The sequence below is a fragment of the Helianthus annuus genome, chromosome 1, assembly GCF_002127325.2.
Source record: "Helianthus annuus cultivar XRQ/B chromosome 1, HanXRQr2.0-SUNRISE, whole genome shotgun sequence".
Taxonomy (NCBI): Eukaryota; Viridiplantae; Streptophyta; class Magnoliopsida; order Asterales; family Asteraceae; genus Helianthus; species Helianthus annuus.
This window is the reverse complement of record NC_035433.2, coordinates 43,361,648-43,379,359: the sequence shown is the minus strand read 5'-3', so window position 1 is coordinate 43,379,359 and position 17,712 is coordinate 43,361,648. Positions and strand designations below refer to the sequence as shown.

Sequence of the window (17,712 nt, the reverse complement as noted above, 5' to 3'; positions counted from 1 at the left end):
CTTACCAGCAAATCGTTTGCGGTTTCGCGTTCACGAACTATGTACTTCCTCTGTTTGGGTTGGGGTTGAGAAGTCCCTTCATCTGAATCTTCAACAATAGCTTTCACGATGGTCGCCACTGTTGATAATAATATTTCCCCTCCGTCGTCGGATGAGGATGACAAAACAGATCTATCATACGAATCGCTTGAACTTGAAGAATCCATTATAAATATTTTTTTTGTAGGTTTATCGCTTGAACTTGAAGAATCCATTGTATATATTTTTTTGGAGGTTGGTAGTGGTTTTTGAATTTTTTGATAGTAAAAATGGTAAGTATTGTTTGATATATATAGATAATAAATATTTTTTTTTTTAAATAGCCTTTGGCCAATGGCTATGCTAAACGGCTAACCCAACGGTCAAATGTCACCAGCCAATACTAGCCAACCAAGTTAGCTCCCCCCCCCCGGGCGCCAGGCTTCAAAGCCATGCTAACGAGACAACGCCGTAACCGACGCTAACACGGTATGGATTAGCCAGCGTTGCCTGACAGCTTCCGCCCATAAAACGGCCCACTCCCCACAGCCTAATAATCCTAAATTAGTTGTCATTGCTCAGATTTGAAAGCAAGAACACATTGGCTAAGGTTATATAATATTTAAATACGGACGTATACAAGATAAGGGGATGGATCATGAGAAAACTAGTTTAAATGAGAAAACCAAAACACTAACTAAAAAAGCCTAAAAACATACAAAATTTTTTTTTACATTTTTTTATAAAAAATCGTTAGTTTTTATACATGGAAAATAATTTTCAAAAAAAAAAAAATTTGTTGTATTACACATGTGCACTATTACGGATATAGTGCATATGTGTAGTCCATGTGTAGTACACATATAATCACATATAATGCACATGTGCAGTACAACAAATTTTTTTTTTGAAATTTTTTTATATATAAAAAGTAGCGATTTTTTTATAAAAAATTGTAAAAAAAAATTGGTATATTTTTTGGCTTTTTTTTAGATTGTTTTTGTTAGTTTTCTAGTTTCTCATTTAGATCTAGTTTTCTCATGATGCTCTCCCAACCAGATACACCAAACTTATTATTAATTATCTATTTAAAAAACATATACGTGTCCCAAAAGTTAACAAATCCATTCTATAATGAAATCCATAAATTATAAAAAAGAAAGAAATAGCTTAATAATTGAGAATAATAATAAAAAACTTGTTCCATTAATAATCGCAGTAATGCGCGTTGACACCGTTTCTAACGGTCCCACTCATCATTTTCTCTCTCATCAAAAACCCTCTTCCGTGTTCTTCTTCATCTTCATCTTCTCCATCCTTCCATTAAACCCACAGAACAAATCAAACCCTAAGTAATTCCTCACTCATGAACCACCACCACCCTTCCCCATGAATCCCCCCTGCAAATTCCCCTATCAATTCATCGCTACTCACCTCAATCACTCCACCTTCATCGGCGCAAACCACACCTCCGCCCGTTTCTGCTCCCGGTAACACCTTCTCAAACCCTAATTCGATCAGTTTCTTCACAATTCACACACTTTGACCACTAATTCACCTTCTCAAACACTAAGTTTCATCCGATTCGTCCATTCAATTCAATTCTTTTCATTTTTTTTAACAATCTCTTCACAGTTTGATTACAATTTGTTTACAATTTCGATGGAACTGGTCGCCGGAAAATTCGGCGTCTTCCGAAACGTCGTCGTTCGCTTCCTCCTCTTCTCTCTCCTCATCGTCATCATCCGGTTCGCTTACGTCATCACAATCCGAGGCGAATCGTGCGTCGCGGGAGACGATTTCTGCTTCTTCTCTGCCACCGCATCCACCGGTAACCATAACCTAGTCACCGCCGCGTCTGGCGGTGGCCACACCGGCCGCTCCTCCGTTATCCTCAATCCTACCGCCGCGGCTTCGCCGGAGTTTCACAAACGCGTGATGTTCTACATCACCGTGTTTCAGGATCTCATCGTCGATGGCTTCCTGAACATGCAATCGAAATCTCTGTGCCTCGAAACTCCCGCCGGAGAAGACGTGTACGCTCTGAGAGAAATCGGCGTTGAAGATTCCGTCGGAATATTCAAAAAAGCGATGAAACCGTTGGTGGTTAACGGTCTAGGGTTCCGGCAACCGTTTGAAGATAATACGTTTGATTTTATATTTTCCGGTAACGGAGTTTTGGACAGATCGGATAAAACGGCGTCGTTCGCGTCGGAAATTGGCCGGACGCTTAAACCGGAAGGATACGTTGTTGTTCACACCGGTTCTATAGATACATATAGTTTCAATTCTTTCATTCGTTTATTTAATTGTTGTAAGTTTATAAGTTCCCGTGAGTTTGATGGATTCGATTCCGATTTGCCTCGTGTTCATGAGATTGTCATGAAGAAAGAAATCGATATGAAAATTAGGTCGAAAACCGATCCGAATTCGAAGAATTCGGTTGGTTCGTGTTCGGTTCCGGGGTATAAACAGGAATTGTTGAAGAAAGCCGAGCCGTTGATTGAATCCGAGCCGTTGAAACCGTGGATTACGTTGAAGAGAAACATCGAAAACGTGAAGTATCTATCTTCGATGGCGGATATCGGGTTTAAGAATCGCTACGTGTATGTTGATGTCGGGGCTCGTAGCTACGGGTCCAGCATTGTGAGCTGGTTCAAGAAACAATACCCGAAACAGAACAAGACGTTTGACATCTACGCGATTGAGGCCGACAAGCATTTTCATGATCAGTACAAGTCGAAAAAGGGGGTCACGTTGTTGCCGTATGCGGCTTGGGTGAGAAATGAGAGCTTGGTGTTTGAGATTAATCAGACTCCGGGTGACGAAAATGTGGAAACGGGGCGGGGAATGGGTCGGATCCAGGCTGCGAAAACAGGTGGTGGGATTGTGGGGTCTACTGATGTGATACAAGGGTTTGATTTTGCTGACTGGTTGAAGAACACAGTGACAGAGAATGATTTTGTGGTGATGAAGATGGATGTTGAAGGGACTGAGTTTGATTTGATCCCGAGACTGATTGAGACGGGTGCGATCTGTTTGATCGATGAAGTGTTTCTTGAATGTCATTACAACCGGTGGCAGAAATGTTGTCCGGGTGTGAGGAGTCCGAAATACCAGAAGAGTTATGGGCAATGCTTGGATCTGTTTAAATCTTTGCGACAACGCGGAGTTCTTGTTCATCAATGGTGGTAATGGGTTTATCGGGTAATCGGTACGCCTTGTTTACTTGAAAATGTTGTAGTTTTAATCTTTTTACATGAACAAATCAAAGTTTCTTTCTGGGAATGAAAGGTAATTTGTTTCCACATTGTATGATATTATATACATGGATAAGTTGGTTCGTTAGTTTCATATGTTTGGTATACATTCCTTCTTGTCACTGATGGGAATAGTAGTAGTAAGCTTCTCATTTGGTGACTTTGTAATTTAGATTTCGGTCAGGGGTATAATAGTCTTTTCACAAAGAGAAGGGAAAAGGGAACTTGGCATTTTGTGATTATGTGAACCCATGGATCATCAATACCCTACTTAAACCAGTGGAATTAGTGGTACTAAACCAAAGGAAGAGGGGAATTGTAATCACATGGCATGTTATTAGTTTTCAAATAATAATAATTTAAAGGTATAATAATTACATGGCATGTTATTAGTGTTCAAATAATAATAATATTCACATATTATTAAAATTTGGGTTGCTTATATTGCTTCTCTTTTTGGTGGCTAGTTATTTTAACGGTTAATGCATACCTTTTTTTTAAATGTACTATTAAAAATCATTTAAGTCTTACCATGTGAGACTTGAATCCAATCGTTTTGGTGAAGATTAGTCTGATGCCACTAGCCCAAGAAGCTATCGCCACTTATCATTTGATAACTTTTTCGGACCGAGGGAATAATTTCACCACAAAGGGTATAAGAGCACTCGGGACGGTGCGTGATGAAGCTCGGACAACGCGTTAAACTTCAACGCTACACCGCCGCCGCCGGTTATTTAACGCGTGAATAATATAACGCGTTAACTGTGTCACGCGTTGAAGTTTTGAAATTTTCGAACTTTGGATCATTTTGACTGTTTTAAAACGGTACAATGTTAAAAAAAAAAAAAAACCTTTCAACCATTTATCTATTTAACATCTCCATTTCAAACAATTTTTCACACACCAATCTACATCAACCCATTTCACAATTTTTATTTCTTTCTCAAATGGAATTCCCTACGGATTCGACATTTCCGATGTCTAGCGATACCGATTCCGAGTCGTCTTCCGACAAGGACACGCTAAACTATTTTGTGTCGGTGTATAACGAGCTTGATGCCGAGTCGTCCCGCCCAAAGAAGAAGATGGCTGACCGTGATCGTATACGTGCCAACGAAGTTTTGATGAACGATTATTTTGTGGAAAACCCGCTATACAATGCCGAAACGTTTAGAGATCGGTTTCGTTTACCCAAAGAATTATTTTTAAAGATTGTTGGAGACATCAAAGCAAGCGAGGAATAGTTTCAAGAACGTTACGATGCGAGGGGCAAACCAAGTTTCACGCCGATACAAAAATGCACGTCCGCCATTCGCCAACTAGTGACAGGTAACCCACCCGATCAATATGATGAATACCTAGCTATGTCTGAAAGAACTTCACGTGAATGTTTGCAATTTTTTTGCAATGCGGTCATTAAGTTGTATGCTAACGAGTTTTTACGTAAACCGACGAGCCACGACATCTCACGTATTTACGCCGCACACGAGGCTAGATGGCATTTTCCCGGGATGCTCGGTAGCATCGATTGTACACATATCGAGTGGAAAAATTGTCCAAGAGAGTTGCGAGGGGCGTATGTGAGGGGAGACATCAAAAGACCAACCATCATACTAGAAGCGGTGGCGTCGAATGATTTATGGATTTGGCATTCGTATTTCGGTGTTCCAGGTTCAAACAACGACATCAATGTGTCGCACACGTCGCCGTTGTTCCAAAGCGTAACGGATGGTACCGCACCTTCCTCTCCTTTCTATGTTAACGGTCGACATTACAGACGAGGCTTTTATCTTGTGGATGGTATCTACCCGTCTTGGTCTGTTTTTGTGAAAGCTCCCTCATTTCCTGTCGAGGCCTAAGAAAAGGCGTTCAAAAAATTGCAAGAATCGGCAAGAAAAGATGTTGAGAGGGCATTTGGTGTTTTAAAGGGTAGATGGGGTATACTACACCGACCGGTTCGTTCGATGACCAAGAAATCAATTCATAGCATAGTGTATGCATGTATCATATTGCACAATATGCTGATCAAACACGACGGGGGTGCAATATCCCCGGATTGGGTGCCGGATCCTCCTACGCAAGTTCAAGTTCCACAAGATATCCATTTACAATTGCGTAACGAAGAAACTCACTTTCGGTTGAGATTCGATTTAATCGAACTAGTAGGTTCTCTAGGTTTGGAGTTTCCGGATTCGGACAAGGAGTAGGTTTTTTTTTTTTTTTTTAAATTGTATGTTTCTAGTATGTTAAATTGAAGTAGTATGTTTTAAATTTAATGAAATTTTTAATTTTAGTGTTTTATTGTTAATTTATAATTTTAAAATAAAAAATTAAAAAAATTAGTGAAATTTATAATTTTAAAATGAAAATTAAAAAACAATTGGGAGTGATAGAATTCCATCACTATTGATTCCACCCCTCCTACATTTCTATCACTAGTGATGGAAATTTGGTTGATGACATGACATGGCATGATTTGATTGGAGAGTGAGAGTGATAGAATCTTTCACTAGTGAACCACCCCTTCTCCCCTAAATATTAATCATTGTACGACTATGGTTATAAGGGTGAAGGGAGTGGTGCGGGAAACCACTCGGCAAAGGTGTTTGCCGCGCGGCAACACCGCCGCCGGCCACCTTTGCCGCTTAGCAAATCAAACAACTCGGTATACCTTTGCCGAGTGACCAAAGAAGAGAGAGGGGGGCAATAATGATTGGAGCATGATTGGAGCATGTTTTTCCATGCTACGGTGACTGGTGGCGGTGGTTTCCGGTGGCGGTGGTGGTGTTGCTACGGCGGTGGTGAACAGGAGGTGGTGGAACCGGTGGTGATAAACAGGAGGTGGTGGTGGTGAACAGGAGGTGGGCAACCGGTGGTGGTGAACAGGGGGTGGTGGTGGCGAGTGGTGATGGAGGTGGAACCGGTGGTTGTGGAGGTGATAAGGGTGGGTTGATTTTGAGGGTGGTGGTGGTGGTGGAACCGGTGGTGGTGGTGGTGAAGGGGTGTTTAAAGATAAAAAAATAAAAAAAGAATAAAAAAAGTTTGCCACTTTCAAGTGTCTAAACCATTGCCAACACTTTTCAGCAAAGTTTAAACTTTTTACCCTCTCTGACATGGCACTCTCTGATTGGTCCATTTTAAAATTTGCCACTTTCACCTGTTTAACCACTCCCTTCACCCTAATACTCATTTCATATGGAATTTGACGATAACAAAACCGATTTGATGGTTGGATAACATGGTATGTTAAATAAGTTTTCATATTCGGGTTCACCTCTTTTTTTTTTTTTTTTTTTTTTGGGATGTCCTGGAATTTGGTGTTTGTTTCTCCATATATGTCGATGGGTCCCAGAATTCATGTGGTACGTATGCAAAGGCTTTGGTGTATATTGGCATGGAGATAGTTGTAAAGTATGATGAAACGTGGCCATGTGATGTGTCATGTATGTTTGTTGCCCTTGCGACAACTCAGGAGTTATTGTAATATGCATTTTGTAGTTGGGTCTTTATTGTGTATGGGCTTTCTTTCTGGAAGATAAGTTGATTATGACGTTTCTATATATGAATCATTATTTATTTGTAATTTTTATTAGAGAACACAATTTTGAAGAAGTTAAGACTAGCCTTTTGAAAGTATTGTTTTGCAAATGCTTTTATTTTATAAATTATAGCTTTGGGCCACGAAATATCTAGAGCACCACACGATCGGAGGTAATAACATCCGAGCACCATACGGTCGAAGCCAATAATGGAGCTCTAAGCGTACGACCGTCAAGCAGGACCGTCTCAACGTTTTTGGAGGCCTTAAAAAAAACCTTTATCTTCATCTAAGAATATTTTTTTTGGAATGGCAACCAACCAACCTTCATCTAAGAATATAAACCTAGATTACGCTGGCAGCAAAAATGATGGAAATTTTGGGAACGATAATAGCGGCTCTAATTAAGGAATTTTAGGCCGAATAACCAATTGTCGATGGATGCAGTTGTGCGTATTAGTTGGAGTTTTTAATTCAAAATTGGGTCTTTTAAATTAGGCATTTTTTAATTAGAAAACTGGCTTTTTGCAATTATTTTTGCAATTATTTTGGGTCACCGGTCATCACACACATACTATATATAATAACTTACTAAAATTTGTGGCCCTTGATTTTTTGTTGTCCTAGACCTATGCCTAGGTTGAAAAGCCCAATAGACCGGCCCTGTAGTCAAGCATCAAATGTCACAACAGGAACAATAAAGCATCCGATCAAGCATGCCAACAAACAATACCCATTGGCATACATACATACATACATGCTAGAGGACAGGCATACTCGAAAGTGTTGCGTTTGACATAGCTAATAACATAATACATACACAACATTTATGATTAGAAAAACAATACTAAAAGGTTTTCCACAAGAGAAATACAACCTAGTTGCATAGAATCGGTCCTCGTTTAGGTCAATAGAGGATGCAATCACTTGACCATGTCCTCGTTTAGCCATGATATCACAGTCTATGTTTACTAAAAGAATCGGTCCATGTTCACTCAAAGAATCGCAATTTATGGTCATGATGGTTACGAAAACCCGTATGATCACCTGAGCATCTTTGGCAAATTTGCGGTGCAACGAAAGTGGAACAATGGTCCATGTCCATTTGGTGTCACATGTTCACTCAACCACGTACCAACCGGCATACAAGCCAACTATCTTTACCCAGATTCGTTAGATAATATCCCATAGGCACGCTCGATAGCCCCACATTAGGAGCCACAACAATTTGCAGAATTCGCACATGACATATACTACAGAACAATGTAATTGAGTTTTGTCGTGTAAATAGATATGTTTTTGCGTTCTCATTAACATAAGACAAACTACTGCTAATGTTATTGCCAATAACATTAGCAGTAGTTTGTGACCAATAACTTATTGGTCAGAAATAATAAAAATATATATTTAGTTTCCTTGAGAGCTAAGTACCAAATGAATGAGAATGATTAAAAAACCCTTTGTACCTAACGGTAGGAAGATAAGGTAGTTGCATCATATCATTGTTACGTTTTCATAATAGGACACATAACACAAATCTTAACTCATACCAAAAATCATTCACATCCAAAATTTAATGTGGAGATCCACAAGTAAAAACACATTATACCAACATTTTTTTTTAATTTTTTAAGGTTTCAAACTAAAACAACCGATATTCAACTTGATAAACCAACAGCCGAGAAGAAGCATCTCCGGCCACTAGCCTTTGTTTCAAGACTTTCCCACCCTTGGCCCTCCTTGTAGCGTTCAACCTGTGTCATTGCTATGTGTTAGACTCGCAATAATCCATACTCACCAATGGATTTTAATAATCCAAACTATGACATATTGGCTGATAATAATTCCCTTTTGTTCTCAAGGAAAATCCCACAAGTATAGTCATCATAGATTTTCACTCGATTTCGCTCACACAGAACAGAAATTAAGTGTAAAATTATTAATGATAATTTTGCAAGTGGGATTGTAAAAGTGAAAGTTAAAAGAGTGTCGTTAGCCAAATTGTTAGTATAGATTATTATCAGCCAAGGGGTCATAGTTTTGGATGATTAAAATCCAATTTGCTTAGTATTTTAATTGTTCATCGATTTTGAAAAAAAAAAAAAGAATCATATAGATGACTATTAATTATCTATCAAAATAATTTTTAAAGAAAAAGAACAAGATGGTGTTTGCAGCTCAACCCGACTCGTTACACTTACAGTGTCATTGATTTCATCACCGGATTTTAAACCACCAAAAACGTAGATGGATTCATTAACCACCGCTGCAGCTGAAAACCCCCTGGGGTACTTCATGGGCTCTCCGCTCATCCACGACCCGCGTCTAGGATCATATATCTCTACACTCGGAACCATATCATTTCCATCAAAACCACCTATAACATATCTGAAATAAACATCATCAACAACTTGAACACAGATCCGTTTAACAAAATTAGAGGCGGTAATTTCGACCCGTTTAATGTTTTAACAAAATAGATATGAATGTCTTACAACTTTTCGTTAAGAATGACCAAGCAAGGGCAGCCCCTCATTGTGTTCATGCTCTCAATTCTCGTCCATGAATGTTCTCTAGGATCAAATCTTTCAGCAGACCTAAGATAATAATAAAACGGAACTTTTTAAAGCTATGCGATTCACTCAAACAAGATTATGGGCCCATTTGAAAAGTGTTTGATGATAACTAGAAATGGCAACTTGACCCATTCACTGATGAATAGGTCAATTTGGGTTATATTTTACCTGTGATGGGTCAGATAGATAAAAAAAAAAAAGAAAAAAAAGAAATAGCTAAAAAAGTTGAAAGTCACCCAAGGTGCATTTAAATCCAATTATTTGAGAAATCATAGTAATTTAACAATAAACCTTTTGTACCAATATATAATGAACAAAAAAAAAAAAAAAAAAAAAAAAAAAAAAAAAAAAAAACTGGACAGAAAGTGTTTCGGACCCTGACAGACCCGTGGGCCGTGAAACAATAACTACCCATTTTGATCGTTTACCCAAATGGCTCAACCTGCCCATTTGCCACATCCATCATATCACAACCATTACTATTTAAAAAAAAATAATAAAAGCATAGATAAGTTTACTTCAAATAGCTTTCTCCATCATAGCCACCAACAGCGTAAATCGCCCCATTAAGTGTGGCTGCAGCCAGAGAAAACCGCTGAAAAAAATAACCATTTTAGATAACATATTGGAGTAAATTATGGCGGTATGATAAACTTCGAATTCATGTGGCGAAATATATATTTACTTTCTGAAGCATGGATCGTGTTGGGATCCAAGCTCCGATATCCAGGTCTAACATCTCAACCGCTGAATAGAATACGTCATCACTTCCACCGCCAACTGCGTAAATCTTGCCGTTTAAAGTCGCACCAGCTAGGCTTCCCTTTTTGGCATTTAGAGCTGGCCTACCAGTCCACTCGTTCACAACCGGATTATATGATTCGACTTTAACAAATAATTAAAATAAACAAATGTTAGTACTAACATCAAAATGCCATTTTTGTCCCTGGGGTTTGGCCAGTTTTGCGACTTTCGTCCAAAGGTTTGTTTTTTCGCATCTGGATTCAAAAGGTTTGAAATCCTGCCATTTCATCCAGCTTGTTAACTCCGTCCATTTTTCTCTGTTAAGTCAAGGGTATTTTCGTCTTTTTGTTAACTTACAGAGCAATTTGGTCTTTTTCAATTTATGTACAAGCATTTAAAATACCCGAGACCGAACTCATTTAAGTTATCAAAAAAGATGGAAATATCCCTAACGTAACGGATAAAAATGGATGGAGTTAACAAGCCGGATGAAAGTGGCAAGATTTCAAACCTTTTGGATCCAGATATGGAAAAACAAACCTTTGGACGAAAGTTGCAAAACTGACCAAACCTCAGGGACGAAAATGGCATTTTACTCTATATAATACATACACATGTATATATACCTTACCTGTGTCATACCATACACCACGAGTTCCACCACCAAACACGTAAAGTTCACCATTTAATACCGAAACAGGAGCATAACATCGAGCGGTATTCATTGGTTTACGTGACTTAATACAATCATTTGAAGGTGAATAGGCATCGAGCGATGAGAACCATGACATGCCATCATATCCACCAACTAGAAATATCAAGTCATCACAACCGTCTAGATTGGTATCGGGTGACTTATCCAAATCGAACGCATTAGATGACGTCATCCCATTTTTAGTATGAGATTCCTCAGAGGGCCCCACCATACTTTCCAACTTTATACGCGGGTCTTTCAGATACCGAATTTCATTTCGTGCTTCAGCCTGACATGTAAACATGAAAAAATATTAAAAAAAAAAAAAAAAACTTTTAACAACCGATATAAAAGAAATCACCGGATTATGAGATATATCGAGAATACCAGATTCTGCTCCAAGAAAATAACTTTCTTTTCTAAAAATTCAATCTTGTTAGTTTGCTCGGTTTTAAATGCCATCAGATCTTCCACCTTCTCAATCAACTAATAATCCAAGAAAAAAATTACAAGAATTACATGTTACTATAAATGTGGGATATTATTTTTCTCTAACGGGTCAAATGGATAAAATAATATTAAAATAAATATTGGCTAAAAAAGAAAATGGGTCGGAAGCTGCCCAAAAAGAATAAGATTGTTATAAATTATTAAGATAATATTATTTTTTTAATCATATTCACACGAATTATTATTTAAAAAAGTCAAAAAATTTGGACAACTAGGGTCATGGGTCAACCCAACCGACACATACCAAGTACTACCCATTTTGACCCGTTATACAACCCGCTTGACCAACACTTGTAAATAGGTGAGACCTGAGCTATAATAGAATCTTCCATTAAAGAAGTATTATTCTCGACAGTCGTATCATCTTCACGAGCAGCAGATTGTGGGTCCACATTTACGCGGGTGGCTTCATCTTCACGGGCAGTAGGTGGGTCAGAAAATTTGCGGTTTAAAGCGAGTTCTTTAAGCTTCATGCACACATGTTCCTCTTCATCTTTCCTGATACGGTCATCTAATGTATCCGAACTTACAGTCTTGCCACTGAAACTCGTATAAACTTTTTTCTCTTTAAGCCTGTTTTCCGCTTTCTTAGGTACAAATGAGAGATTTGTTGTAAAAAGAGAAACGGGTTGAGATGAAAACAAAGACAATAGTCTGTTTGTTTGCGCATGATCCAGTTCGAACCAGAAATGGTTTTGAGTAAAATAATTGTCCAAAATCACGGGCTTGAACTGAGTCTCGGTTAGTGGTTGGCGTGCTGACTGTACACGTACTTGAACCTAAATAACAAGAGCAGAGTTCAAAAGACGAAAGCACATTCAAACACTATATCGTATAGCAGGTTTTACTATTAAAGTTGATTATTTGCTTATTATAATCATTCAGTGTAACCGGTTTTGATATACGCACATAATGCGCTAATGAGAGCCCATCGCCACAGCTAATGCGTTGCGTTTACGTGATGCGACAATATTGCGCCGATTTCGCATAATGCGCTCGTCGGATAAAGTGCTCCGATGCACGCAATAATTATTATCTTCGTATGCTTAATTTGGGCCATTACGGTTCCTAAACACTTTTAGTGGTTCTAAAAACATTTTATTATTTGAACCAAAAAGCACAACTTTATCTTCTTATTACGACGGTTGTTTTAGTTTAAGTACGTTTTTATAAATTGTTATGTCTAGATAATTTTTTATTCTTTTTATAAATAGCGCATCGCATACATGATGCGCTCGCATCGCGCATCAGATTTTTGGGCCAAACGCATCGGAGCGCATCACGCAATTTAAAACTAAGAATGTAACATGCATCAAGATACCTGAGCAGCAAAAGGTGTTTTTTGTTTGCCTTCAACAGTCCAAGCGTACGGATCTATATCTTTTTGGCCATGGCTAGCCGCTTCAAAAACACCATGCAATTTTCTATCCGTATAGTTGAATAGAAACAACGGCAAACCAGGAACAATCTTTTCAACATACTCAAGGTGCTCCTTTGGTAAACCTAATACAATTTCAAGAAGCATATTAGAAGGTCAAAAAGGGATTTAGATAGAAATTCATTGCCTTGAAGGTGGCAAAATGGATGGGACAGGTAACGGTCATAATGGTTTAGACAAGTAATTTTGGGTATGCGTAGAATTGACCTCAAACAATTTTATCCAAAAGTTTTAATTCGTTATAAATAATTAGTGTCACAACTTTAGGAGATTTCAATAACACAAAACTTTAAATAAAAGAGTAAAGTACACAAATGGTACTTGTGGTTAACCAAAATTTTGGATTTGGTCCCTAGCTTCAGTGTAGTTATTAAAGCGAGCGCCCATGCGCAAATAAAGCCCCAGTCCCAACAAATCGCTCTGTGTGCGCCGTACGCCATTAATAACTCTGGGTCATCTCATAGTTATTAAAGCGAGCGCCTAGGCGCAAATAAAGCCCGGGACTCAACAAATTGCCCTGAGTGCGCCTCGCGCCTTTAATAACTATGCCATGTGGTTTGCACTTTGTAACGCATTTAGTCCACAGCTAACAAATCTAATGGTTTCAGCAAGTCCAAGTTAGGGACTAAATGCGTTACAAAGTGCAAACCACAGGAACCATCCGTGAAAAAGTTGGGGACTAAATGCGTTACAAAGTGCAAACCAAAGGGACCATCTGTAACTTTTGCAAAACTAGGGTCTAAATCCAAAATTTTGGTCAACCACAGGGGCCATCCGTGTACTTACTCTAGGATGTTTTAAGCATTTTTTTAAAAGTAAATGGGTTGAAATAGTGCTAATGGATTGGGAGAAGAAGATATGGATACCGCATGTTTCAAAAAATAATAGTCAAATCTAGGTCATATTACAGGACTAACCAAAGAGTTGCTTTGAAAGGCATTCATTGAATGTGAGGTTTGTCGCACCAAATATTACACCGCCTAGTTGATTTTTCCCTAAATTTCTATTGCTTGCATAATTGGACTCTTTCTTTCTTGCCCCCATCTTCAATTTCTTATCTTGAAAAAATATAATTCACATAAAAAAAAGCGAATTAGAAGAGCTCTACGTTCGTAATTTTAATACTTTTAAACCCGATAAAGGATTGGAAACACATGCACTAGAACATATAAGCTAGACAAAAAAAAAAAAAAAAAAACAAACAAACAAACAAACCAATAAAAAGGACAAACTAGAAACATGACCTCAACTTACTGAGAATTTAAACATAAGTATAATACAATTATACAAACAATTAGAATTGATTTAAGATTTAATAAAACCAAACAAGAAATACTACTAAGCTTCAACATCATACACAACTAAAGATCTTAACAAGAGCAATACGATAACCTTGATCTTTAACAAGTGTGCTGCTTTGACTTTGGAGAGTCAAACAAATTTTTTTCTGAACATACATAATTGGCATATTCCTCTCAAAAATGGATTTTCAAAACATAGAATAAAAGTGCATTAATTTCAAACTATGTTAGAGCTAGCTTATACACTAATAACAAAAAAAAAAAAAAAAAGTGGATACACTTCACTTATTATTCAACTTAATTCACACCCATAGAGAACACATGGCAAGCACTTTTATTCATGTAATGGGATAATAACCGATTAATTAAAAACCATCATTTTTATTTTAAACAACACTATCAAGATAACTTGAAATAAAACCTAATGCATTTATAATTTGAGAATTGCAAGAAGAAAAATGTAAATCGGAAACAAGTGCACACGGGTCAGGGTAACAAGCCTACATGAGGGACTGGAATAAGAATAACACATATATCGTCTATTTTACTTTTTAGATAACACTCAAACAGGTTATCTACTCCGTTTCAACAAAGATGATTGTCAAGGTTACTTGGCTTAATTTACCAACGGTAAGGTTTCACATAAGAAGAACCCTTAATTATACGCTAAATACTTTAAGAAAAAAATCAGGAGCCGCGGTGAATGAATAAGTTGGCGGTTAGAGACAACAAGAAGCGAAAACAGAAGATTATAACTCCTCATAATAGTAGGCATTCATGTATTATCACACTGCCACTTGTAAGTGGATTTCTACACTCTCTATGGTCTAAACTAAAAGACGGGTGTACGTGAACAACAGATTTGGCAACAGTTGCAGGGTTATCAGTTATTACACCCCTCACCAATACCTAACACAGACAGATGACAACCCCCCCCCCCCCCCTGTTTCTTCGCTTCGAAGTGTAAATTTTACCGAAAAATTTATATGTATCCCCCCCCCCCTAACTTTTTTCTTTAAAACTTTCGGCCCTCCCTATTTAAAAGTTCAAGATCCGCCATTGAATGACTATTAAAACCCGAAAAACCGAATGAAGCAATTGGCTAACATACAAAAACAATTGAGAGCAAAACAAAACACATTAAAAAAAAAAAAAAAACAGTGGACAAATGATCCTTAAATGGTCAGCATAATAAATGATTATGAACTAACTCACTTCTGATCAAATGCAAATTCATCAAATAATCTGTAAAAAAAAGTCCCACATTTTCTGTAACATGTTTAAGCATGACTATGAATTAACATGTAGAACTAAAATGAAAAACAGATACCACAATTTTGCAGTCATCAATTGAAGGTTAAACCCTAATACAAAATCTTGCTGATCAAAAGATAAAACTGCATATAATAATCAAACGAAGTCATTCTACAAGTAGATCAAAACCCAAAAAGCCCTAGAAATTGAATTTACAAGAAACCCAGTTACAGAAAAGCAAATAAAGATGAAAATCAGCAACGGTTAATTAAAACCCTTAAACCCCCAAAATGAAAACCCTTAATTCTTGAATAAATAATGGGGGAGAGAAGTGAGAACCTGTGGAGAAAGAGAGTGAAGAATATGATCGGAAAAGACGAACAAACGTGGGGATTAAGTATGATCGGGCATTGTGTACTTTTCAGGATCGATCATATGCGTGTCATGCAATATGAATGGGTGTTTGGAATGGCCCAACTCCAAATACATAATAAATAAGAGTGAAAAAAAGTGTTATTAACTTACTATATCATGTGTGTGTTACTAGTGTAAGGTAAGGCTCGGCACGAAGTGCCGATTTTATTGGGGCTTTATGTGAAATGTAACGGTGAGATTGAGGTGTTTAGATATGACTGATGGGGAATTGTGCCCTGTCTCTTTACTCGCCCCACACCTTTGGGCTACTCCATGTGATGGCGTTAGCTCCCCAGGTGTAGTGATGTCGCATGTGGGGGTGGTCTCAACCATGCCCACGAATAGGATGCAAATGAGTTAAGTCTTGAGCACGACTAGGCTCGAGCTCGTTTAAATTATGAAAGTATGGTTTAGTTTGAACTTTTTTTTTCTAAAGTTCGAGTTCAAGTTGTATGTAGTTTTTCAAGCTTAAACTCAACTTAGGATCACAAGTAGCTCAGCTCGTTTATGCCCCTACCCCGTGTTTGTATACACGTTTTATTAAATACTTTAAAAATATAATATTAAACACGACTTGTTTTGTGCATCATGTGGCTTGTTTAGATCTCACATGCCACACCTTGACATATGAGGAGACGTTATTCAATTTTTTTTTTTTTTTGAGTTTTGACGTCATTAGTGAAGACTTAAAATGTATAAAATATATATATAGATATTATATTATACATAAAATAAATTCGGTTTACAACCCAAGAAAAGAATAGTGTTGTACAACATCTAATGCATGTGCAACTTTTCCATTTACAACCCAAGAAGAGAATAATGTTGTACAACATCTAATGCATGTTTTACAAGTTTATCATTTTTTTTTTGTCCTTCATTCTATTTCGGCATTTTGTGTAAACTTTTTCATTTACAACTATGTAGTTTAATTATTGTATTTATTTTTCTTTTATTTTAACTAAATTACTTTTCTACCTCTAAATAGTTTTTTAACGAACACATTAATAACGTTTTAGACATATTTTTAAATTTTTCTTTTTCTTTGCTATAACGAGTGTGACAAAGGTTTTTTTAGTTTATTTTTTTAACGAACACGCCGATACTCTTTTTAACATATTTTTTAACTTTTTTTTCTTTGCTAACAAACGCGTCGAAACCGACCAAGTTTCTATCGTTTTCTTTTTCGCTTACCTTATTTTTACCTTTGTTATTTACTATACCGTTTTACCTTTTATTATTATTTTGATGTTCAGTTTACTTAATTTTACAAATTTAATTATCGGTTGTCATGGTGCTATACATTCTGAATTTCAATCGTGTTCCTACGCAACGCGTGGATAACTACGACCCTAGTTATCACTTTATTTAGGTGGAATTTTCATGTTAACATCCTGATTTATGTTATTATCGTTTATGTCTGAAAATCAAATATAAAATTGAAGGATATTAAAGAATGAAGCTGACTTAAAGCATGTCTAAAAGAAATTTAAGAGGGATGACGATAAAAAAACGTGTGTTTATATGTAGTAAATGTTGCCATGTGATAACATGACCTCTTACCCAAATTGGAGTTCTAAAAGGTTTGGGTTAATGAGGTCCAATCAAAATGTGACACACTTATTGTAGCAACCAACTTTGAGTTTCTTGATGGTCCCCATAGAATTCCTTAATAAATTCATATCGTTTTTGGTATTGATAATAACAAAAGGCTTACCAATATGATCCACAAATGCATATTATCAAACAGATTCGAAAGTAGACTAGAAACCAACGTAACCTTGAAATCAGTTTTACAAGAAAACTCAACAAAAAGTTTTAACTGAAAAATCTATACTTTATATAAAACGGAAAATGATGCTGACATAGGAAAAGCTGATGTGGCAGCCATCCAGGCTAGTCAATAGTGTTTTTGTTATATCATTATTGCATCATAAAGTTTAATATAAAATCTTTTAAAATACA

The 17,712-nt window shown here is 37.1% G+C and overlaps 2 protein-coding genes across 2 annotated transcripts; one reads left to right on the top strand and one right to left on the bottom strand.

Moving 5' to 3' along the window:
* The first annotated feature begins 1,277 nt into the window (after nt 1-1,277).
* Nucleotides 1,278-3,374, top strand: LOC110865469. The gene has a single exon (XM_022114725.2). It carries the CDS (start codon nt 1,681-1,683, stop codon nt 3,211-3,213), a length of 1,533 nt encoding a protein of 510 aa, XP_021970417.1. The 5' UTR covers nt 1,278-1,680; the 3' UTR covers nt 3,214-3,374.
* Nucleotides 3,375-8,337: 4,963 nt separating this feature from the next.
* On the bottom strand, nt 8,338-15,829 carry LOC110865461 (kelch-like protein 5). The gene is made up of 11 exons (XM_022114715.2): nt 15,673-15,829; nt 13,696-13,836; nt 12,662-12,843; nt 11,649-12,119; nt 11,218-11,316; nt 10,768-11,119; nt 10,078-10,277; nt 9,911-9,987; nt 9,312-9,413; nt 9,018-9,204; nt 8,338-8,570 (listed from the first exon to the last, which is right to left on the bottom strand). The coding sequence occupies exons 2-11, from the start codon at nt 13,820-13,822 to the stop codon at nt 8,475-8,477; spliced, it is 1,893 nt and encodes a 630-aa protein (XP_021970407.1). The 5' UTR covers nt 13,823-13,836; nt 15,673-15,829; the 3' UTR covers nt 8,338-8,474.
* Nucleotides 15,830-17,712: the final 1,883 nt, after the last annotated feature.